The sequence below is a fragment of the Xenopus laevis genome, chromosome 4S (assembly GCF_017654675.1).
Source record: "Xenopus laevis strain J_2021 chromosome 4S, Xenopus_laevis_v10.1, whole genome shotgun sequence".
NCBI lineage: Eukaryota > Metazoa > Chordata > Amphibia > Anura > Pipidae > Xenopus > Xenopus laevis.
In genome coordinates, this window is record NC_054378.1 from 5,850,937 (window position 1) to 5,869,998 (window position 19,062).

At 43.4% G+C, this 19,062-nt stretch overlaps 1 protein-coding gene across 1 annotated transcript in view; it reads right to left on the bottom strand.

Annotated features, from left to right (window-relative positions):
- Positions 1 to 14,068, bottom strand: part of ptdss2.S (phosphatidylserine synthase 2 S homeolog) — a 47,576-nt gene extending 33,508 nt beyond the window's left edge. Inside the window, exon 1 of the mRNA XM_018260100.2 lies at positions 13,299 to 14,068. Coding sequence (XP_018115589.1) covers positions 13,299 to 13,480 — 182 coding nt within the window. The 5' untranslated portion in view covers positions 13,481 to 14,068. The remainder of the gene's footprint in view (positions 1 to 13,298) is intronic.
- Between the last annotated feature and the right edge of the window lie 4,994 nt (positions 14,069 to 19,062).

The window sequence follows — 19,062 nt, forward strand, 5'->3', positions numbered from 1 at the left end:
CAATTAGCTGCTCTAGTCTGTACGATAAAAGGCAATTAACGTGGTTATAGAACGAGGTTGTAAAATTCAGAATCTTGCTGATTTCAGAAAAGGCACGTGCATCACATGACTCAACTCTAAGCATTATAAAACGGGTGCAAAACTCCACCTACTATAGTATAGGACATACTGGATTAGGGGCTCAGTAACTAAATCAAATTGTTGCAATCATTCACTTAAAGGGATACTGTCATGGGAACACATTCAGTTACATTGAGAAGGAAAAACAGCAGCCTGCCAGAAAGCATTTCTCTCCTAAAGTGCAGGCACAAGTCACATGACTTGGGGCAGCTGGGAAATTTACAAAATGTCTAGTCCCATGTCAGATTTCAAAATTGAATATAAAAAAAAATCAGTTTGCTCTTTTGAGAAATGGATTTCAGTGCAGAATTCTGCTGGAGCAGCTCTATTAACATTCATTTTGAAAAAAAAATTTGTTCCCTTGACAGTATCCCTTTAAGCTGGCCATAGATGTTGAGATTTTTAAAAGATCCGATCGTCATCGTGAGACCACGATTATCTCGGAACGATCGTACGAATTGTACGCATCCGCAACCAGACCCGCAACTGCCTTATCCGCAACCCGACCCGCAACTGCCTTATCCGCAACCAGACCCGCAACTGCCTTATCCGCAACCCGACCCGCAACTGCCTTATCCGCAACCAGACCCGCAACTGCCTTATCCGCAACCAGACCCGCAACTGCCTTATCCGCAACCCGACCCGCAACTGCCTTATCCGCAACCCGACCCTCAACTGCCTTATCCGCAACCCGACCCGCAACTGCCTTATCCGCAACCCGACCCGCAACTGCCTTATCCGCAAACCGACCCGCAACTGCCTTATCCGCAAACCGACCCGCAACTGCCTTATCCGCAAACCGACCCGCAACTGCCTTATCCGCAACCCGACCCGCAACTGCCTTATCCGCAACCCGACCCGCAACTACCTTATCCGCAACCCGACCCGCAACTGCCTTAGCCGCAACCCGACCCGCAACTGCCTTATCCGCAACTGCCTTATCCGCAACCCGACCCGCAACTGTCTTATCCGCAACCCGTCCCGCAACTGCCTTATCCTAAACCTGACCCGCAACTGCCTTATCCGCAACCCGCAACTGCCTTATCCGCAAACCGACCCGCAACGGCCTTATCCGCAAACCGACCCGCAACTGCCTTATCCGCAACCCGACCCGCAACTGCCTTATCCGCAACCCGACCCGCAACTGCCTTATCCGCAACTCGACCCGCAACTGCCTTATCCAAAACTCGACCCGCAACTGCCTTATCCACAACCCAACCCGCAACTGCCTTATCCGCAACCCAAACCGCAATCCACCGATCACCATCAAACAGGAAGTAATGTCGTTGCAAACCGGTGACATCATCATAAGTGGGCGGGGACAGAGTAAAATATCCCACCCAGAGTAAAATATAGACAATATAACATTAGATAAGAAATTTAGAGGAGACCCTCAACCTGACCTGGAACACGCAAACCCGCATCTATACCCGCACCTGAAAATCCTACACTCATTATGCGGGTTATGCATTTTTTGCAGGGTACCCAACCCGCTGCAAGACTCTAGGCTGTGGTTCCCACAGTTTAAAGCAGCAATATAAGCAAGAAAAATGAAAAGATAAAATGAAAGATAAACACACAATTATTTGAAAGCGAAAACAAAAGACTGACTTTCAGGGAGACCAAGAAAAGAAAGCAGATCCACATAATGTAACGAGTGCAAGGCGCAGCCTGTTAACATGATGTGGTTTTATCCAGAACATTAATCTTTATCCACTTAATCCAGACTACTGAAAGCATTACTCTCCTCCTGCTAATTCATTCATGAGGAGGGGGAGGCTCTAAATGAAGTCTGTATGGGCAAATTAGAAGGTACTTCTAATAAATAAATGATGATGATCAATAAGGCAAATAAGCTGCAGCAAGCATTAGGTTAATGTGGGACTACAAAGTCCCAATTATAGCCTTATACACAATAGCACAGAGCACCATTGTAGCCCTATTTTCTATCTATATGAGGGATGCCTGTAATGACCAAGGTCACAGATCAAAGTTTTAATTGTAATTCCTTTACTACAAGGACACCCATCCGGTTGGTTGGCTTTTCTGGAAGGGAACAGGGCAGTGGAGATACCTGTAGCAATAGCAAGCTCCACTAGGGCCCAGCTGGTGGAGTCTTAAAGGAACTATTCAGTATAAAAATAAAAACTGGGTAAATATAGTACATAAAAAGTGTTTTCAATGTAGTTAGCCAAAAATGTAATGTATAAAGACTGGAGTGACTGGATGTGTAACATAATAGCCAGAACACTACTTCCTGCTTTTCAGCTTTCTCACTGAATAGTTATGTCCCATGTGGGCCCCCTTATAGTCACTGACTAACTCAGCGTTAGAGAGCTGAAAAGCAGGAAGTAGTGTTCTGGCTATTATGTTATACATCCACTCACTCCAGCCTTTATACATTACATTTTAGCCTAACTAACTATATTAGATACATTTTTTTTTTTTATTTTGCATATGTATTATCCATTTACCAGGTTTTTATTTTAACACTGAACTGTTCCTTTAAGTGTTAAAATGGATCAGGAAAAGCCCGACCCGCACATCACTAATATGCACATACGTCAACCAATCAGATCTTTCATTTCATTGTTCTACTAGCATCTGGTTTAATAAAGTTAATCATGGTTGCTATGGATTACTGCCCAGATGCAAATTTGTCCAGTACAGGTACGGGATCCGTTATCCAGAAAGCTCTGAATTACAGAATGGCCGTCTCCCATAGACTCCATTATAATGAAATAATCCACATTTTTAAAAAACGGTTCCCTTTTTCTCTGTAGTTATAGAACAATAACTTGTACTTGATCCCAAATAAGATATAATTAATACTTATTGGAAGCAAAACCAGCCTATTGGCTTTATTTATCGTTTACATGATTTTCTAGAAGACAAGGTATGAAGATCCAAATTACAAAAAGATCCGTTATTCGGAAAAAACGCAGGTCCAGAGCATTCTGGATAACAGGTCCAATACCGGTATTGATAAATGGGCCCCATTATGTCACCCACAAGTCAAATAACTAAGGGGCCGATTCACTAACTTCGAGTGAAGGATTCGAAGTAAAAAAACTTCGAATTTCGAAGTTTTTTTGGGCTACTTCGACCATCGAATGGGCTACTTTGACCTTCAACTACGACTTTGAATCGAAGGATTCGAAGTAAAAATCGTTCGACTATTCAACCATTCGATAGTCGAAGTACTGTCTCTTTAAAAAAAACTTCGACCCCCTAGTTCGCCATCTAAAAGCTACCGAAGTCAATGTTAGCCTATGGGGAAGGTCCTCATAGGCTTGCCTATCTTTTTTTGATCGAAGGATATTCCTTCGATCGTTGGATTTAAATCCTTTGATTCGAAGGATTTAATCGTTCGATCAAAGGAATAATCCTTCGATCGTACTATCTGCGCTAAATCCTTCGACTTCGATATTCGAAGTCGAAGGATTTCAATTCCCAGTCGAATATCGAGGGTTAATTAACCCTCGATATTCGACCCTTAGTGAATCAGCCCCTAACTGTCAATCACTAAATTGCCGATTCATGTTTCTGAGTGACGAACGCCTATCATATAAACTCAAACAAAATCAACAAATCAGAGAATATCAGGAGAAATCCCAGCGTTTTGCCCATTGTGGGGCTACTAATCTACAAACACTCGCAATTACTACAGCTACTAGTGCTAAAAACATAATTATAGGATGTGTAATGTAGGAATCGAAGGACTGAATTAAATTGGAGGAAATTCCCACGATCACAAGTGCATGTCAGAAGAAAAACTACATGAGAGGTCTCCCAATCAGAGGTCCAACTTCAAGGGAACAATTGATTCTCTATTTGCGTAACTGAAGGATATGGGTCAGCGGCCGTCATGCTAATTTTGGTTTTAGTGCACATAAAATATATTCTACCCAGGCGCACACACATTATCCTACAGCAACCAAAAACTTCCAGAGAAGTCAAGTCAGCTTTTGGGGAGAAATGAGAAGATTATAAAAAATAAAAAAAAAATAGCGGCAAGCAGCATAATATTTAATAATGAAATGAAAGTGGACAGCAAAGTTACACACTTTAAGGGGCAGATTTACTATCGGTCCGAATGGTAAATTTTTGAATTTTTGTATATTTGGTCAAAACTCACAAATTCTAATTTAAAACCACCGACTCAAATTTGAATTCGAATGCGAGATGCATCGAATCCAGGATTTGGTTTAGGATTCAGCCTTTTTCAAAGGACTCCGATTCGGCCGAATCCTTGTGCCTGGCCGAACAGAATCCAAATCCTAATTTGCATATGTAAATAAGGAGAGGGAAATCACGTGACTTTTTATCACAAAACAAGAAAAATTCCCCACTTTTTCCTATCACACCCCTTATTTGCATATGCAAATTAACATATGGATTGGTTCGGTTATCGGCTGAATCCCATAATCCTTTGTGAACGATTTGGCTGTATACCAAGCTGTATTTGAATTTGCATATGCAAATTAGGGGAGGTCCTTGTTTTGTGATGAAAAGTCACGTGATTTCCTTTCCCACTCCTAATTTTCATATGCAAATTAGGGTTCGTTTGGCCAGGCACAAGGGTTCGACCGAATCCAAATCCTGCTGAAAAAGGCCGAATCCTGAGCCGAATCATGGATTCGGTGCATCCCTATAAATCTCACATTCGATTCCAAATTTGAGTTGGTTGTTTTAGATTCGAATTTGTGATTTTGACCAAAGAAAAAATATATATGAAAATTCAAATTTATCATTTGAACCTTAATAAATCTTTTCTGTCCACTTTAATCTCATCATTAAATATTTGGTTGCTTGCCGCTACAAAACAAATAAAAATAATGTTCCCACTTTTTCCTTTCCCATCCGTAATTTGCATATGCAAATTAAGATTGGGTTTGGTATTCGGGAGACTATTTCACAAAAGTGCATCCCTGGGGATTAATCGCACCTCGACCCTGGATACAGTTCTAAATCGACAATTCAATTGGCAGAGGTCAGTTGAACCATTTGAAGATGTTAATTGCCTTCCTGGCATTCGAGTTTTATTTCGGAGGAAAACTAGATTTGGGGGTCGTTCCCTATTAGCTTGAACATTAGACATTCAAGTTTTTACTGGAACAAGATAGAGCAGACGCACACCCACGGCAATCTCCTGAAGATAACGCCTGGTGCTCAGTAATAGAGGGTACGGCAACCTCCAAATTTAGTCTAGAAGCAAAGATACCGGCACACAAGGCTTGCTTGCAGGGAAACCCTTGCGTTAATTCAAAAGTGCGGAAGTGCAACGTTTCGGGGACACGCCCCTTTCTCATGTATGCTTGAGAAAGGGGCGTGTCCCCGAAACGTTGTACTTCCGCATTAAAGCAAGGGTTTCCCTGCAAGCAAGTCTTGTGTGCCGGTATCTTTTTTTCTACATTCAAGTTTTTTCCATAAAGAACCTGCCATTCAAGTTGTGAGTTCATTCAAATTTATTATAATTTTAAAAATTTACATAACTTTAAAAGTCGACCTATGATAAATAACCCCCTAAGAGTTAAGGGCTAGTCCACAAGGGGAGATAGCCACGCGTTTGCGGTCGCGGCGACAAAGCGCCGCGCCAGTCGCCGCGACCGGCGCAGGCGACAGTTTTGTATGGGCGCCTATGTAAAAACGCCTGTGCTAACCACACGAGGCGATGCGCTTTTCAACAGTCGCCTGAAAAAGCCTGGCGAGGCATTTTCAGGCGACTGTTGAAAAGCGCATCGCCTCGTGTGGTTAGCACAGGCGTTTTTACATAGGCGCCCATACAAAACTGTCGCCTGCGCCGGTCGCGCGACTGGCGCGGCGCTTTGTCGCCGCGACCGCAAACGCGTGGCTATCTCCCCGTGTGGAATAGCCCTAAGAGTTAAAGGAGAAGGAAACCTAGTCAGTGCAAAAACCCTCCCCCCCCTCCCGTGTGTTGCCCACCCTCCCTCCTCCCCCCTGGCCTACCCGTCCCGCTGGGCAAATGCCCCTAACTTGTTACTTACCCTTCTGCGCAGGTCCAGTCCACGGAGTTCATCGACGACATCTTCTTCCAAGCGATCTTCTTCCTGCTTTGACTGGCGCATGCGCAGTAGGAGCATTTCGCCGGTACGATCTACTGCGCATGCGCCAAAACTTGGTGACTTTTGGCACATGCGCAGTAGATCCGTACCGGCGAAATGCTCCTACTGCGCATGCGCCAAAACGCCGTTCAAAGCAGGAAGAAGATCGCGTGGAAGAAAATGGCGCCTGTGAACTCCGTGGACTGGACCTGCGCAGAGAGGTGAGTAACAAGTTAGGGGCATTTGCCCAGCGGGACGGGTAGGCCAGGGGGGAGGAGGGAGGGGGAGCAACACACGGGAGGGGGGAGGGTTTTTGCGTCAACTAGGTTTCCTTCTCCTTTAAAGGGGTGGTTCACCTTTAAGGTAACTTTTATGTTATAAAATGATCATTTCTAGGCAACTTTTCAATTGGTTTTTACTATTTATTTTTTATAGTTTTATACTTAGTTATCTTTTTCTTCCGATTCTTGCAGCTTTCATATGGGCGTCGCTGACCCCTTCTAAAAAACAAATGCTCTGTAAGGCTACAAATGTATTGTTATTATTACTGATCCTTCTATTCAGACTCTCTGCTCTTCATAGTCCAATCACTTATTCAAATCAGTGCATGGTTGCTAGGGTAATTTGGGCCCTAGTTACCAGATTGCTTAAAATGCAAATTGAAGAGCTATTGAATAAAAAGCCAAATAACTCAAAAACCTTCAATGATAAAAAATGAAAACAAATTGCAAATTATCTCAGAATATCACTCTCTACATCATACTAAAAGTTATCTCAAAGGTGAACAACCCCTTTAAATGATTGGCAGTTAACTAAAAATGTAGGCATTTCGTTTTCAGCTCAAAAAAGACCTGCTCTGCCCTTCAAAACAGAAAATATGTGTAAAAGGTTGGCCTGCCCTTCTTGCTGCTTCCAAATTTGTCCTTTTCCAAGTAAGCCCAGCAAACTCCTCCAGCATAATTATTATTTGCAGTAAAACCCAAATTGGGAGGAGGGAGTTTCAGAGTTAGAATGCACGCACAAATTCACGTGCTTGGGATGTAACCTCAAAAGTAGAATAGAACATCACAAAAGAAATTATCATTTTTATACATTTTAAAAAGTTAGCAGTAATAAAAGCAGTACAGGTATGGGACCTATTATCCAGAATGCTCGGGACCTGGGGCTTTCCGGAGAATTGATCTTTCCATAATTTGGATCTTTACACCTTAAGTCTACTAGAAAATCATATAAGCATTAAATAAACCCAATAGGCTTGTTTTGCTTCCAATAATTAATTATATCTTAGTTGGGATCAAGTACAAGTTACTGTTTTATAATTACACAGAAAAAGGAAATCAATTTTAAAATGTGGATTGTTTGGATGAAATAGAGTCGGCCTTTCCGTAATTTGGAGCTTTCTGGAAAACGGAACCCGTACCTGTAAATGACCCGAAACATGCCGTGTAGTAGCCCTAAATAAACACAAGCACAGCGTTTTTTGCTATTGAGAAGTGCTCTCCTCATTGGTTAATTCATTCCCATACCTGTATATGCCTGACCCTTGCTATTCTCTATGTTGGTGACAAAGCAAAGGATGACATTCGCTACATTGCTGCAAAAGACAGAACCGGCAATGCAGAAAGGATCAGCTAAACGCCGCTTTAAGTAGGAAATAAACTTACAAGTACAGGTATAGGATCCCTTATCCGGAAACCCGATAGCCAGAAAGCTCCGAATTACAGAATGGCTGTCTCCCATAGACTCCATTTTATCCAAATTTTTAAAAATGATTTCCTTTTTCTCTGTAATGATAAAACAGTAACTTGTACTTGATCACAACTAAGATATAATTAATCTTTATTTGAAGCAAAAGCAGCCTATTAGGTTTAATGTTTAAATTAATTTCTAGTAGACGTAAGGCATGAAGACCCAAATTACGAAAAGATCCGTTATCTGGAAAACCCCAGGTCCCGAGCATTCTGGATAACAGGTTCTGGATACATTTAAAACCACTCAGGTTTGTGAATGAATCTATATAGGAAAGTTGCTCAGAAAGATAATGTTTCGTTTAGGTTACGTTTAGGCAAATGTTTGGGTTCACATTAAGGGTAGGACTACACGGGCGTATTAGGCACGATCCGAGACGCTGTACGAAAACGCAGGCGTCAATTTGGATGCAACGGAAATCAGGTGGGCAATAGCATTGTCAGATGGTGTCGCAGGGTTGATCCGACGCAACACGAATGTCGGATGCAGGCGCTGCGCCCGCATCAGACAGTCGTGTCAGATCAGCGCTGCATCTTCCATCTCATACCTTATTTCCGTCGCATCTGCGTTTTTGCACAGCGTGTCGTATCGCGGCGAATACGCCCGTGTAGTCCTACCCTTAGGGTCCCTTTACCCCCCAACATCACAATCGGATTGTTGAAAGTACTGTAAGTAGCAAGTAAAGCAACTGGAGCAAAGGATTCATTTATTTCAATTTATATCAATATGCAAATGTGACCTTGGAAGCATTGAGAGCAAAGTCATGAGGACTAGGTGGGAAGAGCCAGAGGAGCAATAACACAGTCACTTGTAGAGAACAGGAATAACACTGCCCACGCCACACAGATCTCATGAGGAGGAGGGGGAGGCCTGAATTCACACGCAATACTTGCTACACCGCAGGCCCTGTCATTCCAACTCTCCCAGGAAGGGACCAGAATGTCATTGCCCTTGAACTTATTGACTGATAATAAAACAGGCCAACACTGTGTTTATCCCACTGCAGAGCCTAAGGGTAGGACTATACGGACGTTTTCAGCGCCATCCACCGCGATAAGACAAAATATCAGCGTCAAATCGCATGCGACGGAAATCAGGTAGAGATAGAAATGTCGGATGAAGTCGCAGCGTTGACTGCGTCTGTGTTGCGTCGGATCAACGCTGCAACTTCATCCGACATTTCTATCGCTTACCTGATTTCCGTTGCATGCGATTTGACCCCGGCATTTGTCGGATCGCGCCGAAAACATCCGTGTAGTCCTACCCTTAGGGTAAACTTATTAATAACCCACAAACAGCTTAAGGGAACACTAACACCAACAAAAATTGAAGTAGTTTAAAGTAATGAAAATACCATGTATTGTTTCCCTGCACTGGTAAAATTAATCTGTTACTGATTCAGAAACACTACTATAGTTCATATAAACAAGCTGCTTTGTAGCAATGGCGGAAATTGGAAAAAGTCTATATGGCACAGGTTAAATAGTGGATAACAGATAACACAATTATGTTCTACACTTATCGGCTGTGTAACCTGAGCCTTTTCTCCTTTGAATGGCTGCCCCCATGGCTACACAGCAGCTTGTTTATATAAACTATAGTAGTACTTATCTGTTATCTACTGTGTATCCTGTGCTTGAATGGCTGCCCCCATGGCTACACAGCAGCTTGTTTAAATAAACTATAGTAGTACTTATCTGTTATCTACTGTGTATCCTGTGCTTGAATGGCTGCCCCCATGGCTACACAGCAGCTTGTTTATATAAACTTTAGTAGTACTTATCTGTTATCTACTGTGTATCCTGTGCTTGAATGGCTGCCCCCATGGCTACACAGCAGCTTGTTTAAATAAACTATAGTAGTACTTATCTGTTATCTACTGTGTATCCTGTGCTTGAATGGCTGCCCCCATGGCTACACAGCAGCTTGTTTATATAAACTATAGTAGTACTTATCTGTTATCTACTGTGTATCCTGCGCTTGAATGGCTGCCCCCATGGCTACACAGCAGCTTGTTTATATAAACTATAGTAGTTTCTGAAGCAAACACACCAGTTTTACCAGTGTAGGGCAACACATTATATTTTTATTACTTTAAAACATTTTAATTTTTTGATGTTACTGTTCCTTTAAAGGGGTGGTTCACCTTAATGTTATAGAATAGCCAATTCGAAGAAACTTTTCAATTGGACTTCATTATTATAGTTTTCTGCATTGCTTTACACATAATAAGCCAGATTCAATTCACTGAGAATTTTCTTATGGCTTAGCTCCTTTAAAGGAGAAACAAACCCTTATAAAAAAAAAAACCTACCCCAGATAGACTCCCCTCCCTCCTCTCCCCACAGCCTAGCTGCTACCCCGGGCAAATGCCCCTAACTTTTTACTTACCCTTTGGTGCAGATTCAGGGATCGGAGTTCACAGCAGCCATCTTCCAGGTCTTCGTGTCTTCCGGAAGATGGCTGCCGTGAACTCCAATCCCTGAATCTGCACCGAGAGGTAAGTAAAAAGATAGGGGCATTTGCCCAGGGTAGCAGCTAGGCTACGGGGGAGGAGCAAAGGGAGTCTATGTGGGGTAGGGGGTAGAGTTTTTTTTAATAAGGGGTTTGTTTGTCCTTTAAAGGATCAGTAACATCAATTAAAAAAAAAAACCTTGGTATAGAAAAAAAAAAAACCACAAGGACAAATGAAACTTTTAAATCACAAAGTCTTTACGAAAATAACTTACCGAAGCTCCGCGATCCATCGTGCGGCGCTCGATTTCTCCTCCCTGGCTATCTCCTATAAGGAAAGCAGGTAGGAGAAATTGAGCGCCGCACGATGGATCGACTTTTCTGAAGAGGAGCAGAAGCGTAGTTTCGGTAAGTTATTTCTCAATAAAGACTTTAAAAGCGATTTAAAAGTTTAATTTGTCCTTGTGGGGTTTTTTTTCCGTTCTACACTAACAATTTTTTTTTTTGTTTCAATTTATGTTACTGGTCCTTTAAGTAAACTTTTCAATTTTTTTAGTTTTTGAATTATTTGCCATCATCTTCTGACCCTTTCCAGCTTTCAAATGGGGGTCACTGACCCCATCTAAAAACACAAATTCTCTTTAAGGCTACAAATATATTGCGATTGCTACTTTTAATTACTTATCTTTCTATTCAGGCCTTCCTTGATTCATATTCCAGCCTCCTATTCAAATCAATGCATGGTTACTAGGGTAATAAGGACCCTAGCAACCAGATTGCTTATCATGTAAATTGAAGAGCTGCTGAATACAAAGCTAAATAACTCAAAAACCTTAAATAATAAAAAATGAAAACCAATTGCAGATTGTTTCAGAACATTACTCTCTGCATCATACTAAAAGTGAACTCAAAGGCAAACAACCCCTTTACTTACTTTCATCAGGAATGTTTTGTTGGTCATATCATTATTAAGAAGCAAATAATACGGACATATAACTAAACATCACTGTGGCTTTTTACACCAAAGACAAACAGTCCCAGCCGGGAATTGATTAGTGTGGTTTAGCCCCAAGGCTAATGCCACACACACACAAAGATGCAGCCTCTTTATTGCGGTACATTTAGACTTGGTTGGAAACACAGCAACAAATCCATGCAGGACTCAGGACAAAAGTGGCCAAGTAATGCACTCTACTCAGAATAGCAGGAGAGAAAATGACTTGGGCTTTTCATCAATGAGGGAATGGCAAACACATGGCACCATTCGGCATCAAAGCAAAGCATGCTGGAAGTTGTAGTTCACAGCAGCTAAAGGGCCCATCAGACAAAAGCAAGAGCTTTGGTATTTTCAGGCTGTGGCTTATGCTGAAAGGAGGGGCCACAGTAAGGGAATAGGGGGTCCCTGGCATTGTTGGGCTGTTCTGAATCTGGAATTTGGCTTGGGGCTTCACTTGTTGCAAGAGGGAGATCTGGCCAAACTGCAAGTGCTTAAAGGAACAGTAATACCAAAAAACAAGAAAAATACAAGAGCAGCCCAGGTCTGAAGTTAGAGATTAAAATCACCAGAGAGCCTAAGGTGACACACGATAAATTCCTGGGGAGATTAGTCGCCCATCGATAAATTGGCTCTTCTTCAGGTCACGAATCTCCCCTAAATGTCTTTACACCGGCTAGAATGTAAATCACCTCTGGGATGGCACTAGGATTGCTTCGTTTTCCTTAGTCGCCCGAAGTTTCCTCGTAAGGCAACTCCAGAAAAAGAAGCGATCCGAGTGTCATCCCGCAGGAGGCAGTTTGGGGAGATTAGTCGCCCCGAAGAAGAGGAGATCTGACACTGGGCGACTAATCTCCCCGAATCGCAGAGTGTCGCTGACCTAAAGAGTTAATAGCCGTGAAATGGCAATTTGTTAGGGTGGTGACAAACGCTAAGATTCTGGGGAGATTAGTCGCCCCGAAGAAGAGGAGATCTGACGCTGGGCGACTAATCTCCCCGAATCGCAGAGTGTCGCTGCCCTAAAGAGTTAATAGCCGGGAAACTGCAATTTGTTAGGGTGGTGACAAACGCTAAGATTCTGGGGAGATTAGTCGCCCAGCGTCAAATCTCCTCTTCCTCGGGCGACGAATATCCCCTAAATGCCTTCCGGCCGGATAGAATGTAAATCGCCAGTGGGATGGCACTCGGATATCTTCGTTTTCCAAAGTTGCCTTGCGAAGATACTTCAGACGACTTCGGAAAACGAAGCACTCATTCTAGCCAGCGGGAAAGCAGGAAGGTAGTTTGGGGAGATTAGTCACCCGAAGAAAAGGAGATTTGTCGCCGGGTGACTAATCTCCTCGAATCGCAGCGTATCTCTGCCCTTACCAGTTCCCTTGGACATGTGACTATTTTTGTAACGGTATGTACAAATATGGTGCATCGTTGGAACTACAGCAGCAGCTGAAGGATACTGGGAGTTGCAGTTGAACTACAGCAGCAGCTGAAGGATACTGGGCGTTGCAGTTGAACTACAGCTGCAGCTGAAGGATACTGGGAGTTGCAGTTGAACTACAGCAGCAGCTGAAGGATACTGGGAGTTGCAGTTGAACTACAGCAGCAGCTGAAGGTTACCGAGAGTTGTAGTTGAACTACATCAGGTTGGACAGCTCTGGTTCCACACAAGGAGCCCCCAGATGAAGGGGTCACAGGGCAGAGAGGGGAGTGGGCGGGTAGTTGTAGTACAGAGAAGAGTTACTGTCAGTGACCCCCAGACCCCATTCAGTCCCCCACTCACTACATGACGTTCGTGTCCCAGCAGGGCCCAGTCACAGGGGCAGGAGGGCCCAATCACAGGGGCAGGAGGGCCCAGTCACAGGGGCAGGAGGGCCCAGTCACAGGGGCAGGAGGGCCCCACTAGATCTCTAGAGTCTCACCAGAAGAAAGTGTTGGTTCCATCATCAAACACCTCAGACTCCGTGCTCCTCCGGATCTCGCCTCTGTGAGGGAACTTATTTCCCAGACTCCTGCTCCCCCGGGCCTCCAGCTCCTCACAGCACAGTCCGTCCAGGGAACACTTCCTCCCGGCAAACACTCTCCTCCCGTCGGAACGAAGCATGACCCACAGCCGACCCACAGCACCTCCCGGCTCCTCTCTACAGATACACGGTCTCACCCGATACCCTGCGAGCGGCGCCTTTCCTCGTGCAGAAGCAGAATCAGCCTGTCTGTCAGCAGTCACATTCCCTACTCCATGAGGAGAGCAGCTGGGCGGGAATTAGCTGTGACGTCACCTTGCACACGCCCCCTCAGGATTGTTGCCGGCCCAGCTGCTCAATCGAGAAATAGAATCGCTTATAGCCCCGCCCTCTAATATCACGGGATCCACCTCAGCTCCCGAACATTCCTTGTGCCTAGTGTCTGTTTAGGTTTCACAAAGTGCGCGCTGAAGGGATTCTTCTTGAGCCGGCAGGGATTTATTAAGGCAAGGAGCCGCTGAGGTAGCGAGGACAATTAGTCCTACTGTGTGGTTTTTGCTTCAACGCCGGTAGGCAGTGAACTATTATTCTGTCAGAATCAGGACACCACATCCAGTCATGTGACCTGACTACTGGCTCTGAGGGGGATCATTACAGTCATGTGACCTGACTACTGGCTCTGAGGGGGATCATTACAGTCATGTGACCTGACCACTGGCTCTGAGGGGATCATTGCAGTCATGTGACCTGACTACTGGCTCTGAGGGGATCATTGCAGTCATGTGACCTGACTACTGGCTCTGAGGGGATCATTGCAGTCATGTGACCTGACTACTGGCTCTGAGGGGATCATTACAGTCATGTGACCTGACTCTGGGGGCAGGATTGCCAGCCAAAGTCAGCTACTAAACCAGCCCACAAGTAGCCAAGAGGCACTTCAAAAGTAGTTCAAAAATTAGGGTTGCCACCAGGCCAGTATTTTAAAAATGATTATTAATAGGGAAAAAAGATATATATAGTAAGTAGTGCAGGATGTTTTGACTTCAAATTATCGGGTCAAAACCGGACAGGTGGCAACACTAATAGTAAGGCCGGTATTTCTTTCCAGAAAAGGCGGCAACCCTACCAAAAATAGCACAATACGTGGTGTAAAAAAAGCCTAAAAAATAAATGAATATATGTGAAAATACGCCTTTTTCAAATGTTCACTGTTTCCCATATTTTTCCATGAAGCAAAATGGGACAGATTCGGGGGGGCCCAGGAGGTATAATAAATAAATATTGGTAAAACAGCTCAATCTCTAGACATTTTGGTGGCCAGCAGATGTTTGGCCCCAAATTGTCTGAAAATTGAGGAAAGTCAATAGAAAATGTGAGAGTGACCGGAGACCAGGGCCCAAAATCTGGTAACTCCCGACTTCTACACAAGTCAGTCCCATAGCATGCTGGGTATTTTAGTCTCACATTCAACTTCTCAGTTGGCAAATTGTTAAACGAAAACGACATTACCCAACATGCATTGGGAGACACAGACTTGACACATTAGTGCAAGTGAAAACTTTGGCTGGTTTCCAAAGTACAAACCAGCCAAAGGCCCAAAAAAGTAGCCCAAATCCGTACCTTGGCTAGTTTGTACTTTCAAAACCCACCTGGACATTAAATTAGTAGCCCAATTTGGCTGGAAACCTGCCAACCTGGGTTCATTACTGATTACAGTCATGTGACGCCTCCTCTGCCCACCAATTAGGGTTGCCACCTGACTGGTAAAAATGATACTTGACCCCAATGTTATTAATAGGAAAAAATCTAAATATATAGGAAGGTCTGTGTTTTTTTGCAATAAATGGGCAACCCTACCACCAATAGAGCAGTGTTCTAGTAAATTTAACCGTCTTAAGGTGGCCATACACGGGCCGATAAAAAGCTGCCTACAGACCGTGTCGGCAGCTATTGGCCCGTGTATGGGGGCCCCCGACGGGCTTCCCCGATCGAGATCTGGCCGAAAGTCGGCCAGATCTCGATCGGATGGGATTAAAAATCCCGTCGGATCGCGGCCGCATCTGTTCGTTGATGCGGTCCCGCGATCCGACCGCCCGTTTGGTGAACGCTAGGATCCGATCGTTGGGCCCTAGGGCCCACGATCGGATCAGCCCGATATTGCCCACCTCAAGGTGGGCATATCGGAGGGAGATCCGCTCGTTTTGGCGACATCGCCAAACGAGCGGATCTATCCGTGTATGGCCACCTTTACTCTCTTTTAGCTTCACACTCTGACCCGGCAACTCAACAAAAACAAGCCCCACCCCAGATCCTGCCCACACCACAGTAAAATGGCCGCACAGACATCAGCGCTAAAAGCAGTAAAATCACATATAAGTTCTAAAAAGCCATTGGTAGTCAGGGCACCCTACAAGTTAAAAGAACTTTAGTGGCCTGGGCCCCCTTATAAGTTAAAAAAAAAACAATGGCGACCAAGTTACATTTTTTTTTACTTTTTTTCTTCCTTACATAATGCGGTGAGCAGATCACCCACCAGCTTCTGATATATTTCTTGATGTTTAGAGTGAGGGCACACTGGGCGATTCGGGGAGATTTAGTCACCTGGCCACTAATCGCCGAGACTTTGCGGCGACCAATCTCCCAGAACGCCTTCCCTCACTCTGCGCCTGGCTAAAATGAAAAATCGCCAGCGCTAATCACACGCGGCAATTCGTTTTCCTAAGTCGCCCGACTTCGGAAAACAAATCACCGCTTGTGATTAGCCGACTTCGGAAAACTAATCGATGCGTGTGATTAGCGCCGGCGATTTTTCATTTTAGCCAGGCGCAGAGTGAGGGAAGGCGTTCGGGGGCCCTTGGACGACTTCGGAAAACGAATCGCCGCGTGTGATTAGCGCCGGCTATTTTTCATTTTAGCCAGGCGCAGAGTGAGGGAAGGCGTTCGGGGAGATTGGTCGCGGCAATTAGTCGTCAGGCGACTAAATCTCCCCGAATCGCCCAGTGTGCCCTTACCCTTACTGTACAAATGAAGTGACTTATGAAAAGGTCAGAAGTTGTCAATGGGATGATAGATAAGCAGCTTCCTCTGTGCAAGTGTAATAATCGCTTTATTGCCCTGTTATCACAACACATAAACATAACTTTGCCTGATAGCCCCGTAAGCACCAGCTTCCAGTCAAGTGATAACGTTATGTATTTTCGATTATATCAGCAGACCTGTATGTTTAATACATACAATAATATTAAATACAGTCTTGTAGTAAGATGACTTTGAATACCACTTGCACCATCCAGTTAAATTGATGGAGACAGTAGGGCTCATTTATCAACACTGGGCAAATTTGCCCATGGGCAGTTACCTATAGCAACCAATCAGTGATTAGCTTTTTTAAAGCCAGCTGCAAGTAGAACAATGAATGCAATCTGATTGGTTGCCATGGGTTACTGCCCATGGGCAAATTTGCCCAGTGTTGAAAAATGACCCCCACAGATGCAGATTTACCTAAGATTTTCTCTTTTTATGAGAAGTCCCCAAATTTCTGAATTTTTGAAAAAAATTTGAAAGCAAAAGTTGAGCAAATCTACATTTATCTCTTTATAAGTCCTTAATTAAAACCTTCTCAGAAATAAGGTTTATTATCACTATATTTTCTTTTCAATGAACAGTAATGATTAAAGGCAACTAAATGCTGTACTTGCACAAAGCACTCCTACTCTGTATTCTTGTTCCTGTAGAATCAGCGGACGCTGCTTAAAGATACAGTAACACCAACGAAAAATAAAAGTCTTTTAAAGTAATGAAAATATAATGTACTGTCATGCTGCACTGGTGAAACTCTTGCATTTGCTTCAGAAACTTTAAAATGGTTTATCTAAATAAGTTGCTGTGTAGCCGTGGGGGCAGCCATTCAAAGCTAAAAAAGGCACAGGATACATAGCAGATAATCTCTGTACTACCCAATGGCATTATTCAGACTTATCTGATATTACTGTGTATCCTGTGCTTGAATGGCTGCCCCATGGCTACACAGCGCATTGTTTATATAAACGTATAGTAGTACTTATCTATTCTACTTGTATCTGTGGCTTGAATGGCTGCCAATGGACACAGCAGCTTGTTGATTATAAACTATAGTAGTATTTATCTTTATCCTACTGTTATCCTGTGCTCGAATGGTGGGCCCAGGTACAAGAGCTGTTTATAAATAAACTATAGTAGTATTATCTGCTATCTACTGTGTATCTGTGTGATTGGCTGCCCATGGCTCACAGAGCTTGTTTTATATTAAATTTTAGTAGTACTTATCTGTTATCTCTGTGTTATTCTGTGCTTGATGGCTGCCCATGGTACACAGCAGCTTGGTTTATATAAACTATAGTAGTACTTTCTGTTATCTACTGTGTATACCTTGTGCTCGATTGGCTGCCATGGCTCACAGCAGCGTTATATAAACTATAGTAGTTCTTATCTTGTTTCTACTGTGTATCTGTGCTCGAATGGCTGCCCATGACACAGATCCTTGTTTTATATATTAGTAGTATTTATCTGTTATTACTGTGTATCCTTGCTGGAAATGGCTGCCACCATGGCCTAACAGCAGCTTGTTTATTAAATATAGTAGTAATTATCATGTTTCTAATGTGTATCTGTGTTGAATGGCTGCCCCATGGCTAATCACAGCAGCTTTGTTTATATCAACTACATGAGTACTTATCTGTATCTGTATGTGTATCTGTGCTTTGAATGGGCCCACATGGGCTACACAAGCAGCTTGTTTATATAAATAGCATGTATACTATCTGGTTATCTACTGTGTGTCTGTGCTTAATGGCTGGCGCTGCATGCTACACAGGGCAGTTTTGTTTCTTAATCTATTAGTTAGTACTTATCTGTTATCGTTGTGTATCCTGCTTGAATGGCTGCCCGATGCATACAGAATGAGTTTGTTATAGTAGGAACATATAGTAGTGACTTGATTAATCTGTTATCTACTGTGTAAATCCTTGTGGCTTGATAATGCTGACCGCATGGCTACAGCACTTTTTATATAAATATAGTAGAACTTATTGTTATTACTGTGTATCTGTGCTAATGCTGCCCCATGGCTGCACAGCAGATTGGTTTAAATATAAAATAGTATATTATCTGTTATTACTGTGTATCTGTGCTGATGTCTGTCGCCCCATGGCTGCACGGGCAGGTCTTGATATTATTATATTCTGAACGATAGTGTACGTTCTTGTTATTTACTGTGTGTACCTGTGGCTGAATGGTGCTATGGTGCACAGCAGTTGTTTATAGTCACTATAGTAGTATTATCTGTTATCTACTGGTTCCTGTGCTTGATCGTCATCGGTGATTGGCTAATCAACGGCTTGTTTTATATAAACTAGTAGTATAGTTATATCTGTTATTCGTACTGTGGTATCGTGCTTGAATGCTGCCTTGGCTCACAGTCGCCATGCTTGTGGTTTAATCAAGTAAGAATTATAGGTACGTACTGTATCGTGTTATGCCGGTACTGTGGTTGCTGTCTTGAATGACTGCCGTGGTTATAAGCGTTCAGATTATACATTATTAACAACTAGTAGTAGTTAGTGTATCTGTTATCTACTGTGTAGTCTGTGCTGAATGGTCGATCGACACAGCAGCTTGTTTTATAAACTATAGTAGTATTATTCGTTATCTATGTGATATCTGTGCTTGAGGTGCCATGGGCTAT